We start from the raw sequence: 20,866 nt of genomic DNA, 5'->3' as shown, positions 1-20,866 counted from the left end.
CTAATAATTAAATTATCACAAATACAACAAAACCTGAACAACACTTGTCAAAAATATCATAAGGCTTTAAAATAAATAGATATATATATTTAAGATAATCCAATAATTAGTAGGCTTTGGGTTGGACATTATAAATAAATGTAAAAATTCGTTTAAGAAAAATTACTTATCGTTTCTAAACCATTTTTCCACCTCTATTCTATATAATGCAAAGTCCTGGCCATAACATTCGTTTCATAATCTCACTTGCAAAGTCGCTTTTCACATATTAATGGTTTCATTAATAAAATGGTTAATTGTTTTTGCATTTCTTTTTCTTCTAAAGTCATAATTTTTAACTTAGAAAAACAAAATCCACGAACATCTCCAACCTTGCCTTCATCTCCATAATGAATTATAAAAAAATTATATGCACATTAAATTGCATCAATATCCATCTTTTGTGCAATTTGTTAATTTTCACTAACTAGTCATTATTTTTCCAAATTATAAAATTCCAAAATAATTATTTTTCAAAATGAAAACCAATCAATCTAATACCTCAAACCCCACAAAATAAAGGGTTATCAGCATAATCAAAAGTCTTACTTTATAACTATGGAAGATGAAGAAACAATATGAGCAAAACCAAAGACATGTAAGGATGTTTCAAATTCAGAAACAGACCAAACAAGAAAGAGATCACAGTCGAATCTCTGGTTGAGTTTGTTCTTCATTAGACATTATTTCAAGTCTTTTGACAACTTTATGGGCCAAATCCTCATAGGCTTTGGACACTGCTGAATCGGGCGCTGACATTACTAAGGGAACGCCTTCATCACAACCTTCTCGGATTGCTGGTTCCAACGGTATCTAACATCATTTAAACAAAAACAGATCAGACCACAACTTATCGTGAACTCAACTAATGATATTTACTGATTTTTAGCAGCATACCTCGCCAAGAAACTCCAATCCCATCTCGTCAGCTGTCTTCCGAGTACCATGCTTCCCGAAAATGAACGAGGATTCACTGCAATGTGGGCACTTAAACCAGCTCATATTCTCTATTAGTCCCAAAATCTACAAAAAAGTAATCAGTGTTTGATTAAAAACATTATTAATGCAAAGCAAGAGGTGAAGAAGGTAGTTTCATAAGGTTTTTAAAATAGTGCAAGGAGAAATAATCTTACAGGAACTTGAACTTTAGAGAACATATTTACGCCTCTACGAGCATCCATTAATGCAACATCCTGAGGTGTTGAAACAATCAATGCACCTGCGAGTGAAACGTCTATAGTTTTAGCAAACATAGAAAACTCGCATTAAAAGATAGATGCACGCCTGAATCCTGACTTTATTTTAGTAGCAAAAGTTCAGGAAAGACTTCGAAGCACAAGATATGATTCTTAGCTTTTAATAAAGGACTTTGCCTAAGCTTCACTTTGGGTACATTCGCACAGGTTATCACGAGATGGCGCCTATTTGAGCATAATTTCTATGATTACCTGACAGTCGAAGCCTTTGTGATAAAGTTATCTGAGTATCGCCAGTACCAGGGGGCATATCCACTACAAGAATATCAAGGCTTCCCCACTCAACTCCCCTTGTCATTTTTTCAAGAGCACTTGATACCTATAAGAATCGACATTAACAGTTCTATAAAAACGTTAAGCGTTTTCTGAGAGAACATAATGTTGGTCTTCTTTTGATAAGTTCAAAAAGACAGTAATGAACAGAAAACAAGAAAGAGAATAAATGAAGAGCTAGAATGGTTCAAAAAGATACCATAGGACCTCTCCAGACAAGTGGGGCATCCTTTTCAACAAGAAGTCCGATTGACATACACTTAACTCCATAGTTCTCGAGTGGAATCATTTTCTTATCTACAAAAAGAAGAAAATTAGGATATGAACAACAAGCTCCCACCAGTTATTGTGAGGAAAAAATTAGCAAGGACCAAGATGTTAATTTCATAGAGAAATGATTTGACAGAAATAGAGGCTTGTTTTGGTTAGTTTAAGCAACAGGGACAGAAAAAGCAAGGACCAAGATGTTAGATTCATATAGAATGCAAGTATCCGAGTATGTTTCGAACATCTAAACCGATAAATTGTTCCCAGAAAGCTGGGATCTAATTACTAGAAAGTAACTAAAAAAGAAAATCTGAAGATAAAATATCTTAATGACATTCTAGTTGAAAACCAATCACTCAGCTAACTTTCTATAGTCCAATTCTGATGTAACCCGATAGATCAAACTTAGGAAATAACAGTAGCAAAAGCAAGTAGAAAACCAAAGAAATACTGTGAAATTATATTGCAGTAAAAAGAGAATGACAGAGCAGGGACCCTAGGCATTTGAGAGGCCTACGCTCTCCATGATGCAATTAGAGAACACTCAATTCATTGCATACCCTCCTTCTTTACTTACTCTCCTATATATACTAACCTATTCTAACTCACAAAAGCATCTTTCAATACATTCTAACACAATCAGTCAATGGACAATACCAACTTAGAACAAAATTCAAACATTGGAAATTACAATAGTGAACTTAGAGAAATTAACAAAAATACCTTCAGTAACTTCGGGCTTCTTATCAAGGTTCATCATAATGGGAACATTTGGTCCATAAATATCAGCATCAAGCAACCCAACTTTCAACTGACACTTGTTGGCAAGTGTAACAGCCAAATTAACTACAAAAACCACCAATATGCATAATTAATCAATGAGCTCATAATCACTACAAAAAAAACTGGTTTGAGGACTTATAAATTATTCATCTTTCGAACAAGTGCCTAACACAGTACAGTTTTCATTCATGTATTACAATTTAAACAAGAGCCCATATCATGGATTTCTTTATAAAAAAAACAACAATGGAAATAGTTTAAAGGCTAATTAGGATTTTCTCTCGTAAATTTGTACTAAATCATGCTCTGAACTTTGACATGTATTGAATTGTGCTTCCAAATTTAATTTCGGAGAAATTTTTAACAATTTGAAAAGTTCGGGAACACAATTTAGTACAGCAGAATTGATTATTCAGACCTTTCAATTCATAGACGTAGATTTTGAACCTATGAATGGGGGTATTCCCGAAACTCAAAGAAAAAAGGAAGTGAGTTAGACAAATTCCAATTAGGAATTTGTTAGGCCCTTCAGGAACATACTCTCAAATTGAGAACTTTCATTACCCTTTTAAAAACTCATAATCAGATCTATGTAACTAAATATTTGCAACTTGAAAATTTTACACAGTTTCAAAAGTTCGGGGCACAATTTGGTAGTCAAAGTTGGGGAGAAAATATTCTAATTAGCCTAATTTATAAGAAAAAAGGCCAAATTACCGGCAGTGGTGGACTTGCCGACACCGCCTTTACCAGAAGCAACAGCTATAGCATGCTTAATTCCCTCAATTTTAAGCTCCTTACTTCTCGTCCCCTGATAACCCCTAACACCTCCGAGCCTCTTCAAATGCAAAATAATCAAATTTCACAGCCAAACCGAATAGAGGAAAAGGGTATAATCTCAAGCACAAAATACTTACCGAGAAGGACCTCAGAAGCTCCTTCTTCATCTCCAAGTCCTAAAAAGCCTTCAAACCCAGATGTAATTATGATTATTTTAATCCATTGAAGCACCGTAGACAATGAAATTCATTCAAGGATCACAGAACACAAGCCAAATGAAATTAACCAAAAAAAAGAAAACACCCTATCAGAATATTAAACAGAGATAAACACATTACAGAGAGAGCAAAAAATAAACCTTTCTAGTTAGATGAGAGCGACGGAATATTGGAACTAGATTAAAAGGGAGACCATTACAGACTTTACAGTTAGAGCTGTGAAAGAGAAGAAGAAGAAGAAAGACAGGAAAAAGATTGAATTTTTCTCGTTTCTTAGTCCCACATCGGAAAAAAGAAAAGTACAAAATGGAGCCAGGTAGGATAGATGAACATTCTTACGTGGCAGAATTGGACACGCTGGCTTCTGCTGACGTGGCAATAGAAAAGAAATAAAAGAAGAGAAAATGGACACGTAGCCAACTCAAAATCCACTCATCTTCAATTCTCTAACCACATAAAATTTTCTTTCTTTACTATTTTCCCGAGAAAATTCTGATAATTTCAAACAATGGTTAGTAGTACTGTGGCTCAAGCCATGATTGCTTCAAACGCATTCTCTTGCGCATTTCCTACCCAGAAAAGCAGCAGCTTCTGCAACTTTGGTAGATTCCGCCACAGATTTCATCACCCTAGAAATTCCAGGCTTCTTATTGCTAGAGCTTCCGTCGCTGAAGATGAAGATTGCAATGACGAAGAATGCGCCCCTGATAAAGAGGTAAAAGATTTCCTCTTGAATTGAGGGATTTTATTTTTTGGGATGATTTTATAATTGATTTTTCATTTGAGAAAGAATTGAACTTGGAATTTTTTTAGCCCAAAGTGAAATGAGCTTGATAATTAGTAACAGTGGAATTTCTCATTTGTGTAACCTGCAAATAATCTGATTAATTAGAATATTAACTGTGTTTTGTTGTGAATATTTGGTTAGATTATTGTTAATTAAATTATATTGTTTAGCTAAACCACATGAATATGATAAATTGTTGTAAATTATGATTGGAGGGAATGTTTGGAACTCACTTTTTTTTTTTTAAGGATTAAGATTACCTTCTCATGGAGTAATCTCATATCCACTTGAAAAATCATATACAACAAGGGAATGTTGAAGATTACTATTCCCATGAAAAGATAACACCATACCAAGTGGTTATAAATGATTATCTCAATCTCAAGTCGTTTTGATAAAGATAGAATCAGAGAACTTGTTTTTATAGTATTTGGATTGATTGTTGATGTGTGTTTGGGTTGAATTCGAGTGAAAGATTGATTTCAGTACATGTTTGAAATAGGTTGGGAAGGTGAGTGTGGAATGGTTAGCTGGGGAAAAGACCAAAGTGGCTGGCACATATCCCCCGCGAAAGAAGGGTTGGACTGGATATGTTGAGAAGGACACTGCTGGGCAGACTAACATATATTCCGTTGAGGTTAGTAATTTCCTGATACTTTACTTACAATTAGTATTGTTTTCTCATGTTCTTTTTAGCTTTTGTCACTAAGGACTGACCTTAATTGTTGCACAAAAGAAGATTGAATTGAATGGCTTATCTCATTGTTCATTCTAATATGATATGATTACTTGGGTGAATGAAACAAATGACAATGAGCTATTCAACTACCACTCAAGAGACAGTTATGATTCTCTAAGTTAAATATGTCCATGAAAATCTCAGAATTGGCAATTCTGTCGGCACCAGTAAGCCGAATCGAGGTGTTCGCTACATTGCAAGCCCTGTTTAGAGCATGCGTTTCACATATTTTGGAATGCAGCATTAATTTAGAGAATCAATGTTTCTTGAATGAAGGAAATTTTTATTAACAAAGACTTGAAATTCATATGGAAGATCATAAAGGTTATACTTTGATTTATGCCAATCTGATATGGATAGAGCACTAAACAGAAAAAAGCTGTTAACAAATGGATTTTAATGAGAGCAGCTGGTTAGAGAGTGAAAAGGTTAAGTTTAGACTCTTTCTTTGCTGTTGAGAAACACTTAGCTGTACCGGTCTCTAAGAAGAGTTTCCTTCTTAGTAATCCTTGAAAATTTGATCTGATACAACTCTTAGCAGCCTTACAACCAATTAGAACTCTAGGCTGATTTGGACTTGATAAACCAAATGATGCATATTTCTCTAATAAGTTATGTTTTGTTATTAGATTAGCTAAAGTAAATTCTAGATCTTTTAGTCTCCTTTGGACACATTGAACCATTTTCAATGTATGAGAAATGTAACACAAATTGAGTGTGGACTGTGGATTATGGCATAAACTAGGAACTAATATCATTTAAATTTCGCAGCCTGCAGTTTATGTTGCTGAAAGTGCAATAAGTTCAGGAACTGCAGGTTCCTCATCAGATGGAGCTGAGAACACAGCAGCAATTTCCGCAGGCCTTGCTCTCATCGCTGTGGCTGCAGCTTCATCAATACTCCTTCAAGTTAGTAAAAACCCTCCTGCGCCTTTGGTGAAGACAGTAGAATACAGTGGACCATCACTAAGTTATTACATTAACAAGTTTAAGCCTCAGGAGATTATTGAAGCCTCAGCACCGACTTTAGATGCAACGTCGTCGTCCTCATCGGTTCAGCTGCCCGAGAGCTCGGCTCCAGAATCCCAAATTCAAGTTGAGTCTCAACTACTTAACCAAGAACAAGAACCTTCCACTTCAAGCAATGCCTCTCCCTCTTCTTAAAGAAATGAAATTTGGCCATGCTGAAATATTTTCATTTTGTAACATTTATGATATTATTTATATGTACCTAAAATTATGATTTTGCTACAATTAATTAGTTTAGTTATGTATATCATTGTGCATCTATTGACCATATTAAAGATGTAAATCATGAGTTCAAACATAAAAGAAAAGATGTTAAAATGATATAGTGTTTCTTCTCTTTTATGTAATTTAATTAAAAAAAATGGTATTTTTGAAATAGCAAAATCATTTGTGTAATTCGGGCCATTTAGGCCCATGTTTGGTTAGCCCAATTAGGCCCATAATAATTTTGTTTTGAGTTGTAGGAGAAGAGTCAATCAACATTACATCTAACTAAGTCGCCATCATGTAATGCTTTTCAATATTTTATTTGACAACTAAGCAAAAGTGAATGTTTAACAAGTCTAATCATTTGTCTCATCTCTTAATCCTTTAATCTTTATTTATTTATTTTTCAATTTTATCATTCTTTATCCAAATTCTATTAATTATTACAACTTTTAATCAATTCAACATTAAAAAAAAATGGAGTGATAAATCTTATCATAATTTTTAGTGTTTACCATTTAATATTTTAATTTTAAATTTTTGTATGATTATCTTTATTGTAGTTATAAAGAATTTCCTAAAAAATTTTAATATAAAAATTTGTGTCTATCTTATTTTATATAAATAAGGTGAAACTAATAAATTTAAACTCCACTTTCAATAAAAGATTTGCTACAATTAGAACATTATTATAAAATAAAAATCAGAATTAAAATACTCACCTTATGCCAATTTGGTTGCATACCATAGACATGTTCTAAAACTTATTTGATTAAAATATTTTTTGTTAAAAATCAAAAGTAAGGAATTGGATAATACCAACTACAATATTAAAAAGTTATAAAAAATATTAATAAATAAATAATCTCACCTTTATCAAACTTCTTAATTATTAAAACTTAAAAGTGCAATTCACTACCCACCTATTTTGTTTTATTACCTGATAAAGTTTTTATTATTTGTCCCTACAATATAATACAATATACATATTATTTTTTATGTATAAATGGGATATCACATGGTATAGCAAAAGTAATTATTTGTTTTATTGTTGGACAAATAATGCACTACTATTATTACATCAATAATTATTTTTGGGTGCCTCATAAAATGGATTCATGTTTTGCTATTTAGAATAATTATTGTCTAATTTTTTTAAAATTTCTCAAAATTTTACATTATTAACTAATTACGATGTAGACCACAATAATAAAATTTGACTAAAAAGTTCTTCCAAACACCGAAACATGCATTGTATAATTTTCTCTTTTTTTTTTTTAAAAAAAAAAAATTAAAGTTATATATATTTTTTTTAACAACCAAACAAATCAGAGACAGTTGCGATTTCAACGGTCAGTTATTTAATTACCATCTTCTCATAATTTCAATTTAATTAATTAATTAATTAATTATTATTTTCACAAATAATTTTAATTAATATAATTAAAGAAATTATTATTATTATTTTTAATTAAAGAAATTATATATTCGATTCTGAAGCTAACTTTTGGTTCTTCGTCTTCTAGATCCTCCCATCAATCTCCGAAGCAGGTAATTAAATAACCCTAAATTATTAATCTTTGATTGGATTGCGATTCATTTCTGATTATCTATCATTCTGATTCGATTCCTGGTTTATATATGCAACATTGTGTTTATTTGAATGAATAATGTTCTTTTTTGGGAAAGAATTTCGAAATTATGATTTGGGAACAATTGAATTTGTAATCTAATTGGATTGGAACTTGGATTGGTTTCTTCTTACTATTAATAGGTTAGGTGATCATAAATAAATTAATGAGTCAATTGCATTAAAGCTTGTTCATTGTTAGTTGATCAAACATTATTTTGCACAGTTGGGGTAGTAGCATTTGAATTGGTATTGGCTTTTTCCTTCTCGGTTCTTCTTCTTGTATTGTTTGTTTATTTCATCATAATCAATCCATATCTGTTGGGGTCTATTTGCTTTAAATGTTTATATATATTTTTTTTATCTGAATTGGGTTTCCCTAAATGTCTTTTTCAGTTCTTAACTATGGAAACTTCAAATGAATTGGCAAGGTTTTTCAATAATTTTATATTTTGAAGAATTTTCAAATGAAATGGCTTTTTCCTTATTGTTTTCTTTCTCTGGTATTTTGAAGATGGGATGCTCATGCTCCATTTTTTGGGATGCTCTGCTTTAAATGTTGGTATTTGATCAGAATTGGGTTTCCCTTAAATGTCTTTTTTCAGTTCTTAACTATTGAAAGTTCAATTTTCTTTCTTCATTTCCTCTGCGTGTTTGTCTCATTATATTGGAAAAAAAAAAAGAAATTCTGAGTTTTGGGAATTCTTATTGTTTCTTTTGCTCATGCTTCATTTTTGGGTTAAATAGGATTGAAATGGTCTCCTGCTTTGGTCCCCAAAGCTCTCCTTGATTGGTTTTTGGGGGAAATGGCAGCTGTAGAGGGGAATTCATTGATGGAAGCACAACCCCGGAAACCGATGGGGTTTATGGCCAATCTAACATTTGCAGCATGTGAATGGTTTTTGATATTTCTGTTGCTGATTGATGTTGTGTTGTCATATCTACTCACAAAGTTTGCAGATTATTGCAAACTGCAGACTCCTTGCATTTTGTGCTCCAGGCTCGATCATGTTATAGGTAATGAAAGGCCTGACTTTTATCGCAACCTGCTTTGCAGAAATCACATATCAGAGATATCATCTTTGATTTTTTGTCATGTTCATGGTAAGCTTGCTGATGGCCACGGGATGTGTGATGATTGCATCTTTTCATTCACTAGGAAGAATTTATCTTTCTCAGAAATGAATAGGATTTTGGGGAGTAAGTTGGGAATGCATAATTGTGGCTCTGGTTTGCAAAGCTTGGTTGTAAATGGTGGTTCTGTGGGTGCAAAGCCATGTTCTTGTTGTGGCAAGCCTTGGAGACCGAAACAGAATAAGCAAAGAGTTTTCCAACTAAAATCATCTGGGAATGTAGTTCCTAAACGTGACATCCCTTTACCTCAATTTCCAAGTCATAGTCACTTGCATCATCGAAATACCTTCAGAAAGATGAGGAATCAATATTATCATTCATTAAAGTCTAATGGTCTTGGAAGAAATAGTTTTGTTCCTTTGTCTGATGTGGGGTACACTGAGCTGAATATCAATTCTGACTCGGAATCTGAGGTTGCAAAGTCTGATGATGACGATGATGGTAGAAGTACTATACCTGGAAATAGTGAATCTGAAAGTGATTTTATTGTTCTATCTTCAGAGAATCCATCTAAAGCTCCCTCCAACGATTTGATATCAGGAAATGTAACTAATTTCCCAGATAGTAGATCCTTGCTCTCAGAAATGTGGATTCAGTCTGATGTTAGAAAGGCTCATCAGTCGATGGATTTCAATGGGGCTAAAGCAGATTGCGTGGATGGACTCAATTGGCTGGAAGCGTCAAATGTACCTGAAATTCCACAAAAAACATCAACTGAGAACAAGCTTGAACTTCCAGATCTGTGTGATTTCAATCATATTCCACATGAAGAATCAATTGACAACAAAGTTGAACTTCCATATCTGCGTGACCTTTTCAGTTTGGATTACTGTCCCTCTTTTGCTCAAACTTCATCAACGACAGGTAAGTTTTTTCTCTGCATTTCGGTGTGTGTGAATGCCCTCATGATTTATATGGGCCTGATTCCTATTTGAAATTGTTTTGGCAGAAAATACAGGAACTAGTGACATTAGACATGCATCCACTGACAACCACGAGGAAGTTCTTCGGTCACTAAGTGTTCCATCTGTTACATGTGTTGAAACTTGCCAAGTTGGTGACAATTCAATTCTGAAGCCAACCCACATTGCTGAAAGTGAGTTGTGTGAATTAAGTAGAAGTGGCAGGGAAAGAGAATCATCTTCAGTTATTGTTGGACACTCTGTAACGATGAAGCTCGATAAACATAATGATGAGCCAAATACAAGCAGATGGGAGCATGATCATGGAGATGTCCAAATACCTTCTAGCTCAGATGACATTCAGATTTTTCGAAGGTCTGCCTCAGTGGAGTCTAGTCTTGAATCTTTAGATGCAGGCACTGTTAGTGAAATCGAGGGTGAAAGTATAACTGATCGATTAAGAAGACAAGTTGAATACGACAGAAAATGCATTAAATCTTTGTATAAGGAGTTAGGAGAAGAAAGGAGTGCTGCTTCAGTTGCTGCAAATCAGGCCATGGCCATGATTACAAGATTGCAAGAAGAAAAATCAGCACTTCATATGGAGGCCCTTCAGTATTTGAGAATGATGGAAGAGCAAGCAGAGTACGACATGGAGGCACTTCAGAAAGCTAATGATTTATTAGCTGAAAGGGAAAAGGAGATGCAAGATATGGAAGCTGAGCTAGAATTTTATAGGATGAATTTTCCCGACGAAACAGTTACAGAGGATTTGCATGGGGAGAATTTTGAATCGAATGGCTTGAGTAAGTCGAAAATGGATAATGCTATCATACCCTGCCAAGATAATACAAGTCTTCCTCCAAACTTGATGTCCAAAGATAGCGAGGAGCCTTCTGATATTAAAATTTCACATTCCGGGTTTGAAGAAGAAAGGCTGTACATTTCACGATGTTTGCAGAGCTTGGAAATGAAACTAAATGAATTTTCTCGTAGTATTCCTTTCCCCGGCATAGCTAATGGTGAGCATTCAAAAATATTTGCTGATGATAGGCTAGAGGGAGAAAAATGCCACAAAAAGGAGATGAATTTGGCAAACAGTCAAACTGAAGATTGTAATAATGGAAGGTATGCTTCTCAAGAAGAGGCATCTAGCTCAGATGGCGAATTTAATCATTGTGCGTCTGATAAGCAAAAAAGTTTCCCTGACCAAAGAAAAGTTAGTTTGGCTGCTCTAGAAAGTGAAGTCTCAGACCTCAACGACAGATTGGAATCACTAGAAGCCGATCATTGTTTTCTCGAGCATATGATTAACTCTCTTCAAAGTGGCAACAAGGGATTGCAATTTGTTCAAGAAGTAACTCATCAACTCGAGGAATTACGAAAAATCGGGATAAGATTAAGAAATCAGCAGCCCCCTTCTTGAATTTGAATCGGTAAGCCTTAGAACATGATTGTAAATCTTTCTATGCTAAATGTTATCTTTTATCAAATTCCCTTTGTCATTCTTGTACATTGTGTTGCTTCTCAGATATAAGTAAAGCTAAGATAAGAGGCTGCAAATCATCAATACAAAATTCGAAAACTCATCGATCAACATCCTTCGATTCCCCTCAGTTAAACCCCATCAATTTTTGGCAAATTTGACAGAGATTTTCGTGAACAGAACAGGTAGCATTCAAAGTGTTTTTTAAAGAAAATGTTAGTGCATACTAAGAGAGACAAATATCAGGAAAAAAACCGTTGTATTTGTCATGTTTGATATGTTTGAAAGCTAGAAGAGTTGGCAACCTTAAGAACTGTCTTTTTTTTTTCTTTGTATATATATAAAACTATTGTTATTAGGTAATTGTAAAGTTGGTACATCTTTGTAGTATATGTTTTTCTTTTTTCTTCTTCTTTGCTATGATTTACAAAGTCACTTTCTTCTGTAAGTTTTGAAAAGATGGTGATTTTCATATTTGTCAAATAAATTCAAAATTTTGAGTTCATTTAATAAGTTTGTTTCGATCTTTATTTTTGCTAAATACTTGTTTGGACCATCTAATCAAGAAGAGGAAAAAGTTAAAAAAATTAAGACAAAAATGTGTAAATCTTCAACATGCATCAATCTCTTATTTTTTTTAATTATTTTTTTCTTGACTAAAATTGGATTGAGATGTTTAATTTGAACCAATTTATAAAATAGATTACAAAAATACTATTGTCCCTATTTTGTAATCTTGACTTAATGCATGCATGCATGTGGGTACGTTGCAAGAAACTTATTTAATATAAATAAACAATGACTCATTGCCATTTGATTATATTATCATTGTTTAGAATTATGGGATAAACTATAATTAAACTCTTATCAAGCTATACATCATTATTTTTTCACTAAAAAATATATTACATTTTTTATTTTCTCTTCCTTTTTTCATTTTCTAAAAAAAAAATTCTTCGGCAAAATACTCTCAAATATCATTTCACTTTATACTTCAGACTCAAATTTTGTAGTAAAATCTTCCAAAATACATTTCAAATAAAACTTTGGTACAATTAAAAGAATGACACTATCTGAAAAAATATATTTCAAAAAATTTATCTTGTCTCGAAGGGGTCTTTATCTATCATAAGAGCATCTCCAATGATAAAATTTTAGAGGATATTCTAGAAATTTGCATGGATGCTATGTTGTGGCATTGATGCTATTTTTTTTCTTTTAATAAAAAATTGAAGCTAAAAAATTATTGTAGCTAAAAATTAAGATATATATTAAATAATAATGTGTGAGATCATAATTATAGTATTTTTAAAGAGTGCTATACATTAGAGTATTTTTAAAAGTAAGTGAGTCAAAAATGATATGGAAGAAAAATAAAATAAAATATTATATTTTTAGATGATGTATAATTGGAGATGCTCTAAGGTGATGTTTGCTTTGGTGTAATAGAAATGTAATGGTAATGGTAATGGTAATAGTAATGTAATGGAATAGGAATCGTAATGGTAATTAATTTCAATGTTTGATTTGTTGTTGGAATGAATATTGTAATTAAAATTATTGTGTTTAGTTTGGTATGGGAATGTAATGGAATAAAATATATATTGACTGAAATATTTCTATTATTTTTATTTTTTATAATTATAAAATTATTAAATAAAAGGTAAAATAGACTTTTTAATTTCTTTTATTATATTTTTATTATAATATTATATTGATTTTGTAATGATGACCATTACAATGATTTTTCGACTATTACTTAATACAGTAGAACCTCTATTCAAGAATACACTTGGGACCAAGAAAATAATATTCTAATTGAGAGGTTATAACTAAATAGAGTTACACTTGAAAAAAAAAATCAAAATATCAAAAAATATCAATGTAACAAAAATACCAATAAACAATTCTTAATACTATATTATATTAAAATTATTTTCGAGTACATATAATATTTATACATGTACTATAATTTAAAATAAAATTATTAATTTTACATAAGTAAATTTATAAAATATATGTATATATTTATTTAAGATCTAAGTATTCTTATATAGAGGTATATTTTATTAATAAATTGGGACTTCATTTTTTTAGAGGTTATTCTTGAATAGAGTATTGTTGAATAGAGGTTCTACTGTACAATGTAATGGATTACAAAATGTAAAAAAAAGAAAGCAAATAAAGTAATGGACATGTTGATTACCATTACTGCATATAGACACGGAGCTAAATCGTCTGTCCTTTTACTCTGTCGCAATTATTGTCTCTCCACTCAAATTTTGACACCTCACCTAAAAGTAAAATGACAGCAATGCATTTAACAGTGTTAGTTTCTCTTGCTAAATTACACTACTCCCTTATGTTCACAATTTTGTCCATTCTTTATTTCTGTTTTTTTTGCTTTTGTTTCTCTTTAGAAAAAAAGGACAGAAGATTTGGCTCCTATATAAAATAAAATTAAAAAAATACACATCATTTCTTTCTTAAAACTTAACACGTCAGCTCTAAAATATCTTTCATCCAATTAAAAAATGCAACGTGGCACATCCACAACCACAGAACACGCTTTTCGCATGGATATATATAAAACGAAACGAGAGAGAGAGCAGAGTGAACAGAGTGAGAGTAGTCAACTGAATTAACTGAAAATGAAAATGGCGGTTTCTCAAATACTACCTTTAATCTTCGTCATCCTCATTACCCTAATCTTCATTCTCCGCCATAAATCCAAAAACTCCATTAAACCTTCTTCTTCTTCAACTCAACTCCCCAAATCCTACCCAATCTTCGGAACATACTTCGCCGCCTCAGCTAACAAACACCGCCGCCTCGAATGGTTCACTGAGCTACTCCAGAACTCACCCACCGCTACCTTCGTAATCAACCACCTCATCGGCCCTCGCCAGATCATCACCGCCAATCCCGACGTCGTCCGCCACATTCTCAGCTCAAACTTCTCCAATTACCAAAAAGGCGAATCCATCCGCGTCAACCTCACCGATTTTCTCGGCGACGGAATCTTCTGCGCCGATGGAAAGAGTTGGAAGTTCCAGCGCCAGATCTCAAGCTACGAATTCAACAACAAGTCGTTACGTAAGTTCGTTGAAACCGTAGTCGACTCCGAACTCAATGACCGCCTCTTACCTATTCTCTCCGCCGCCGCAGACGGGGGCTCCGGAAACGGTAAGATTCTCGACCTTCAAGATCTTCTCCAGCGTTTCGCTTTCGATAATATATGTAAAATCGCTTTTGGTTACGATCCGGCGTATTTGTTACCTTCTCTGCCGGAATCGAAGTTCGCGGTTGCTTTCGATGAAGCGACGAAGATCAGCGGAGAACGATCTGTGGCTTTGATTCCTTTACTTTGGAAGATTAAGCGGTTTATCGGAATCGGATCTCAGCGAGATCTAGCTGTGTTTGTTTCAGAAGTGAGAAATTTCGCCATGACTGTAATTAAAGAGAAAAACAAAGAACTCGCCGAGAAATCCTCGCTCGAATCAGTCGATCTTCTCTCGAGATTTTTAAGCACAGGTCACTCAGACGAGAAATTCGTAACTGATATCGTGATAAGCTTCATTCTCGCTGGACGAGACACAACCTCCGCCGCACTCACCTGGTTCTTCTATCTCATCTCGAAAAACCCGCGTATAGAGCGCGAGATTTTAAAGGAGATTTCCAAACTATCGGGCTCGGCTTACGAAGAAACAAAGGAAATGGTTTACACACAGGCGGCGATCTGCGAGAGCATGAGGCTTTACCCGCCGGTACCGTCGGACAGCAAAGAAGTCAGAAACGACGACGTTTTGCCGTGCGGTACAGCGGTGAGAAAGGGAGAGAAGGTTACTTACCATCCTTATGCGATGGGGAGAACGGAATCGATTTGGGGAAAGGATTGGGCGGAGTACAGGCCGGAGCGGTGGCTGGAGTGGGAGGAGAAGGCGGAGAAGTGGAGGTTTGTAGGGAGAGATCCGTACAGTTATCCGGTTTTTCAGGCGGGGCCGAGGATCTGTTTGGGGAAGGAAATGGCGTTCTTGCAGATGAAGAGGGTTGTGGCCGGAGTTATGCGGCGGTTCGAGGTGGTTTCGGCGGTGGAAGAAGGTGTTGAACCGGTTTTCATGGCTTATTTAACTTCTAAAATGAAAGGTGGGTTTCCAGTGATGATTAAGGAAAGATTAGATACCTAATTATGTTTTAATTAATCATATTTATCTAATAATAATATTATTGTATAATTATATTATAGTCAATAAAATTTATTACACCACATTTAGTTATAACAATAGTGTAGACATGCCTTGAAAAAAATATTGGTACTATAATTAGGAGGCGGATGAGGTATGTCTCAAATTATACAGAAATTAACAAAGGACCCTCTCCTCTCAGGGGGCTTTAGGTCAGCCGATTGGAGGAGAGCAAAGAGTCATCCAACAATGTCCATTGTTTTGGAGGAGAGCTATATATATATATATCCTGAATGTGATTCCTGCTAAGTGACCACAAACAATACATACTATAAGACTTGTAAGAGAAATTTACGAGTGTCACTTTGCCGAATACAAGTCACATCAAATCAAATGTACCACTCAATTGGTGGGAATTAATTCAATGGTTCTTGCTAATCAAGGTTTTATGGTGCTCTTGTCTATAAATAGAGGAAAACTCTCATTGTAAAAGAGATCCGGATACATGTTTATAAGCAAAAACGCTAAAGAAATTGTGGGGAAACCACAATTAGGAATACATACGGCAAGGAGAATTGGCAGAGAGTATTTCCCATTGGGGATGGGGCAAAAATAGGGCGAAGAACCCCTAATAAAAAATTAAAATTTATAATAATAAAATTTTAAATATATAAAATTATTAAACTACATAAAAATTAAAATATTACACATTAATTATTATCTAAAACACAACTTAAAATTTATAAAAAAAATACTAATATATTAACAAAAAATAAACATAAACTAGAAATTATAAAATATTATTAGAAATATATAATAAAATACTAAACGGGTCAATGTTCCCTCCCCCGTTTAACATTTGGGGTCAAAAGGTAATTCCCCTCCCCGTTCCGTTCCTCATTTACACGGGAAATCTCCGGCCCGTTAGGGGTGGAGCCCTTTCGAGGCCCCATCCTCATAGGAAAAATCTGCATCACAACAATTTAACAATCCCTAATTATATTAATTGATAGACTAAAACTTATTAATATCCTAACTACTTAAAAATTTTCAATCTCACTTCTACTAACCTCTACATATTTACATTTTCATATTTTATTCTAATTGCTGAAAATCTCAACATATGATTTGAATTAATGTAAATATCGTATATGTAAGCTTAATTTGCTCTAACATTTATTTGTATATAATTGGAAAAAAAATCTCAGTCAATTACTATAAATGTAAAATCTAAATTAGGTTGCTTATTAATTTTTATATACATAATTAGGACTTATATAGAAATTAAAAGCTACTGTTAGGCTATTTTTAGCCTAAGTTTCGGGTCACATTTTATAGTTGTTTTCCTTCTTTATTATTATTTTTAGAATAGAATTACGCTTGTTTTCTATGATTTCAGGTTTCTACACTTGGGATGTATAAATTGGACAAATTTCGGAAAACAGTGATCTATAAAATAGAGAAAATTTTGAAAGAGAATAAAGCTGAAACTTCAAGCCTAAATTCGACTATGTTCTGATCATATTTTGGAAAATGTCAAAACATAAAAGTTTTAGATCTCTTTCTTATCTTTCCAACGCATCTTGAATCAGCTCATTTGGAGTTCGGATGAGAAAGTTATGCTCATTTTACTAAAACAGATCGAAGCTGAAAATTCTATCTCGCCGCGGCGAGAATTCCATGGCCGCGGCTAGAAAGTCTGGGCAGAAACGTAGTTTTTTGATGCACTTTTGGCCGCGGCGAGACCACTTTTGGCCGCGGCGAGCGTCCGTACGGTCAGGGGTATTTTTGTCCGACGAACCCTAAAAATTAGATATAAATAGAAAACTGCGATTGGAAGTCAAGGGAAGCGATTTGGAACCCTAAAACACAGCTGAGAGCGGCAGGAAGAGCATAGAGATTCAAGTGAAGATCCAGAATTCATCCACCAACAGTTTCTTTCTCTATTCCTCTTTAATTTATTTATGTTGAATATTGTTATAGGAATGGTTATGGATTTATTTCTGAACTAAATTTCCCATTTAGGGAGGATGATGATTGTTGTTTAATGTTTTCCTAGTTAATGTTTAATTACCATTCCTCAATTCTTGTGTGTGAAATTATCTTAATTTGTGTTTAATTTCATGTTTAAGATTGATCACCTTGTGCATGTTCTATGATCTCAATTCAAAATCTGAAAAGTGAGAATTGAGAATGCTAAAATTAAGATAATCAATGTTCTATGCGAAACGAAAGTATTTGCATGACTTATGTGACGAGTAGATTATTGCTTACTGCTGATTTCATGTTAGTTTAATTAAGGAATTAATTAGATAGCATGTGATTTAGAATCTAGAAGATCTGAAAGGAGCTAGGTTATTTTATAATCTGTCATTCACTTTAAGAATAGGATAGTAATTAATCATTAACAATTTGGGTAAACAACAACAGGATTCTCCTCCCTATTGTCTCATCTTGCTCAACTTTAAACTGTGTTATTAAGTTTTCTGAATTTCTTTCATATTTTACTGTTTTTAAATCATAATTGCTTTTGATTTACCGAATAGAATCATAAGTATAATTTAGTGGTACTTAATCCAATTCCCTGTGGGATCGACCTCACCTGTGTGAGATTTACTACTTGATTGCGTATACTTGCGTAGTGTTTATAAATTATAGCAACAAGTTTTTGGCCTTGATTCTTAGGGGAATTGTATAAAGATTGATATTACATAAAATTATACTAACTTCTACTTTGGTTAATTCTTTTTGCTTATTTCTAATCTGTTTCTTTTAGATTAAATTTTGTAATATTATTAAAAATTAAATTTTGTTCTAATTTGGTTTTTCTTTTTAGTTTTAGTATTAATTTTGTTGTTTCAAATTTTTATCTTTTTAGTATTAATTTAGTTTTATTTTTCTTTTAATTTTACTAATGTGTTACTTATGAGTTTGACCTGCAAGATAAATCCAGATGTTATATCTTGAGGATTTTGCCCAACAACACAATGAACCATTCTATTCTGCTTGGAGGAGATTTAAAGAGCTTGGAGAGAGATGTTATCCCACTTTCTCAAGTGGGTGTTTTACGTGGCTCTTTTATAATGGGCTTAATGATGAAACAAGAAGTTGGGTTGATTATGGAGCGAGGAGGCAAGTTTGGAGCACCTCTATTAATGAGAGGTTATGACGTAATAAATGTTTGTTGAATGATATGGCGATTTTGATTACGACCGGCATTGGGATCCATCACTTCGGGGTTAGGTCACCAATACCCACCTTATTGCCCAAATTCATCCCAACAAGGCGAAAAAGAGGAGCAACTTCTATCACTTCTACAATCACTTCCGGGGAGAGATTAGCAGCTTAAGCGACATGGTGAGATCCTTATGTGATAATTCAATGACTCATGATTCAGAATGTAATAACTCCAATGATGAAAGTTATGAGAGTTGTTGGTACAATGAAGAAGGGTCATTATTTGAATACAAGGAAGATAATGAGCCTACAATTGAAGATCAAGATCCTTGTGAAGAGGAACTCATTGAATATGAAATCACAAGCAAGGGTATGGATAGCCAAGTGGAGAGTGAGCAACAAGAAGAAGTGTTGTTAGATGAAAGTGTAGAAACTGTGACATTGGAGGATGAAGAAGAACATGGCATCATTGATTCGACTTCATCAATGATATTGACTAATAAACCACCAATGAATTCATATATTTCATCAACACCATATTATATCCTCTACAAGCTACAAAAGGCATCTCCCCAAGCTCATCATCCAAAGTCTTATGTTGTTGGTGCTGATTTTGGTTCAAACTCATCACTTGCCAAGCTTGAAGGCAAGTACAGCAACAATTTTCAAGTTGTCTTGCATGACGCTTATTACGGGCGTCAACCGCTTATTGATGTGGCACTCAGGTAAGTTTCCTTTCCTTTTTCTTTAATGTCACATTGGGGACAATGTGCATCTTTAGTTTGGGGGGAGAGATTTAATTTTTTTCAGTTTTGCAGTTTATGTTTTTGTTTTTTTAGTTTTCGTTTTTGTTTTTGTTAGTGTCATGTGTTGATAACTGAGCTGGAATATTGATTGACTTACTGTTATTCACTTGTGTAATGGATTGAAATCTTAACCGTGTGCTTGAGTCATAACTCTTTGAATGAAATTGGATGTGTATTAGAAGGTTGTTCATGTAGATGTAAAACATTTGTTTTTGACGCATATCACTTGTGTTCTATTTGGATTGTGGAATGATTTGGCTTGACATGGAATAGAATTTGTTTGACATACTCTCTTGAAGCGAAATTCTTGTTGATTTTTGTTTGGAAAATGATTTAGGCAAATTTTCTTTGGATCGATTGAGCCTTTCAAGCCTACCTAAAAAAGTTTTATCCTTAGTATACCCAAAGTTGAGCCTTAGCCTATTCTAAAAAAAATTTCACCACTTAACTAAGCTGAATTCGTTATCTTTAACTACTTTCACCCTCAACATACCTTATTATGCCATAAGCTTTTAAGCAAGTTTGGGGGGGATAAATTATTGTAAGTGGGGGAATAATTTTTGCAGTAAGAGATTAAAAAAAAAAATTAAACAGTTGTTATGTGTTGTGCCTCTATTGAAAAAAGAGAAAGAAGAAAAATAAAAGAAAAATGAAATGTGATAATTTCTTCTTGAGAATCAATTGTGAACAATGAGGTAGGCACATAGGAAAAAATATGCAATCTCTTACTATCTTCTTTGGGATGAAAGAATGGATAAGTGTGGGTACTTGTTTGGTATAATTGTGCTTATGGTATAATGTAACCTAAATGACTTCTCATCTACCCGTTTTGCCTAAGCCATGCTATTATAACCGAAAAAGACCTTTTGATTCAGAGCAAAAATTGTCAACATTAGTGGAGAGAGGTATGTCATCCAAACTTATTGAACATGGGTTAGCGGAATGTTGGAAAGTGTAGAATGGTTGTGATATGAATGTCAAAAGCGATGTTTTGTGCCTGTATGAATTACTTACTTCTGAATTATGCATCCAAGTTAGTTCTTAGAGTTATTGAGTTGAAATTCTGGTTATTGATTTGCTTTAAGTTGTGCAGGTGGTAGTGGTAGTTCAATCATTGGAAGATTTAGTTATCTATTGCATTGTTTTTTTTTCTTTAGTTTAGTTGAGTT

The 20,866-nt window shown here is 33.6% G+C and overlaps 4 protein-coding genes across 6 annotated transcripts; 3 read left to right on the top strand and 1 right to left on the bottom strand.

Moving 5' to 3' along the window:
* Nucleotides 1–410: 410 nt before the first annotated feature.
* LOC115714033 (iron-sulfur protein required for NADH dehydrogenase, mitochondrial) lies at nucleotides 411–3,942 on the bottom strand. 2 transcript variants are annotated; one of them, XM_030642550.2, is made up of 9 exons: nucleotides 3,757–3,942; nucleotides 3,536–3,574; nucleotides 3,336–3,456; nucleotides 2,559–2,681; nucleotides 1,768–1,865; nucleotides 1,488–1,614; nucleotides 1,173–1,258; nucleotides 937–1,062; nucleotides 411–852 (listed from the first exon to the last, which is right to left on the bottom strand). In XM_030642550.2, the coding sequence occupies exons 2-9, from the start codon at nucleotides 3,563–3,565 to the stop codon at nucleotides 682–684; spliced, it is 882 nt and encodes a 293-aa protein (XP_030498410.2). In that variant the 5' UTR covers nucleotides 3,566–3,574; nucleotides 3,757–3,942; the 3' UTR covers nucleotides 411–681. The 2 variants fall into 2 exon arrangements, with proteins under 2 accessions (XP_030498410.2, XP_030498409.2); XM_030642549.2 differs by having other exon boundaries at nucleotides 3,536–3,583; nucleotides 3,757–3,908.
* Nucleotides 3,943–4,038: 96 nt separating this feature from the next.
* LOC115714034 (protein MAINTENANCE OF PSII UNDER HIGH LIGHT 1) lies at nucleotides 4,039–6,492 on the top strand. Its single transcript, XM_030642551.2, has 3 exons — nucleotides 4,039–4,331; nucleotides 4,906–5,040; nucleotides 5,914–6,492. The coding sequence occupies exons 1-3, from the start codon at nucleotides 4,125–4,127 to the stop codon at nucleotides 6,304–6,306; spliced, it is 735 nt and encodes a 244-aa protein (XP_030498411.2). The 5' UTR covers nucleotides 4,039–4,124; the 3' UTR covers nucleotides 6,307–6,492.
* Nucleotides 6,493–7,617: 1,125 nt separating this feature from the next.
* Nucleotides 7,618–12,035, top strand: LOC115714123 (myosin-binding protein 1). Of its 2 annotated transcripts, XM_061114757.1 has the most exons (5): nucleotides 7,618–7,730; nucleotides 7,905–7,929; nucleotides 8,756–10,006; nucleotides 10,092–11,480; nucleotides 11,576–12,035. In XM_061114757.1, the coding sequence occupies exons 3-4, from the start codon at nucleotides 8,815–8,817 to the stop codon at nucleotides 11,468–11,470; spliced, it is 2,571 nt and encodes an 856-aa protein (XP_060970740.1). In that variant the 5' UTR covers nucleotides 7,618–7,730; nucleotides 7,905–7,929; nucleotides 8,756–8,814; the 3' UTR covers nucleotides 11,471–11,480; nucleotides 11,576–12,035. The 2 variants fall into 2 exon arrangements, with proteins under 2 accessions (XP_060970740.1, XP_030498539.2); XM_030642679.2 differs by lacking the exon at nucleotides 7,618–7,730 and having other exon boundaries at nucleotides 7,832–7,929.
* Nucleotides 12,036–14,154: 2,119 nt separating this feature from the next.
* Nucleotides 14,155–15,797, top strand: LOC115715272 (cytochrome P450 94A2). Its single transcript, XM_061115015.1, has one exon. It carries the CDS (start codon nucleotides 14,182–14,184, stop codon nucleotides 15,715–15,717), a length of 1,536 nt encoding a protein of 511 aa, XP_060970998.1. The 5' UTR covers nucleotides 14,155–14,181; the 3' UTR covers nucleotides 15,718–15,797.
* Nucleotides 15,798–20,866: the final 5,069 nt, after the last annotated feature.

This window comes from Cannabis sativa, chromosome 4 (genome assembly GCF_029168945.1).
Source record: "Cannabis sativa cultivar Pink pepper isolate KNU-18-1 chromosome 4, ASM2916894v1, whole genome shotgun sequence".
NCBI classification, from domain to species: Eukaryota; Viridiplantae; Streptophyta; class Magnoliopsida; order Rosales; family Cannabaceae; genus Cannabis; species Cannabis sativa.
This window is presented reverse-complemented; position numbering and strand designations above follow the sequence as displayed.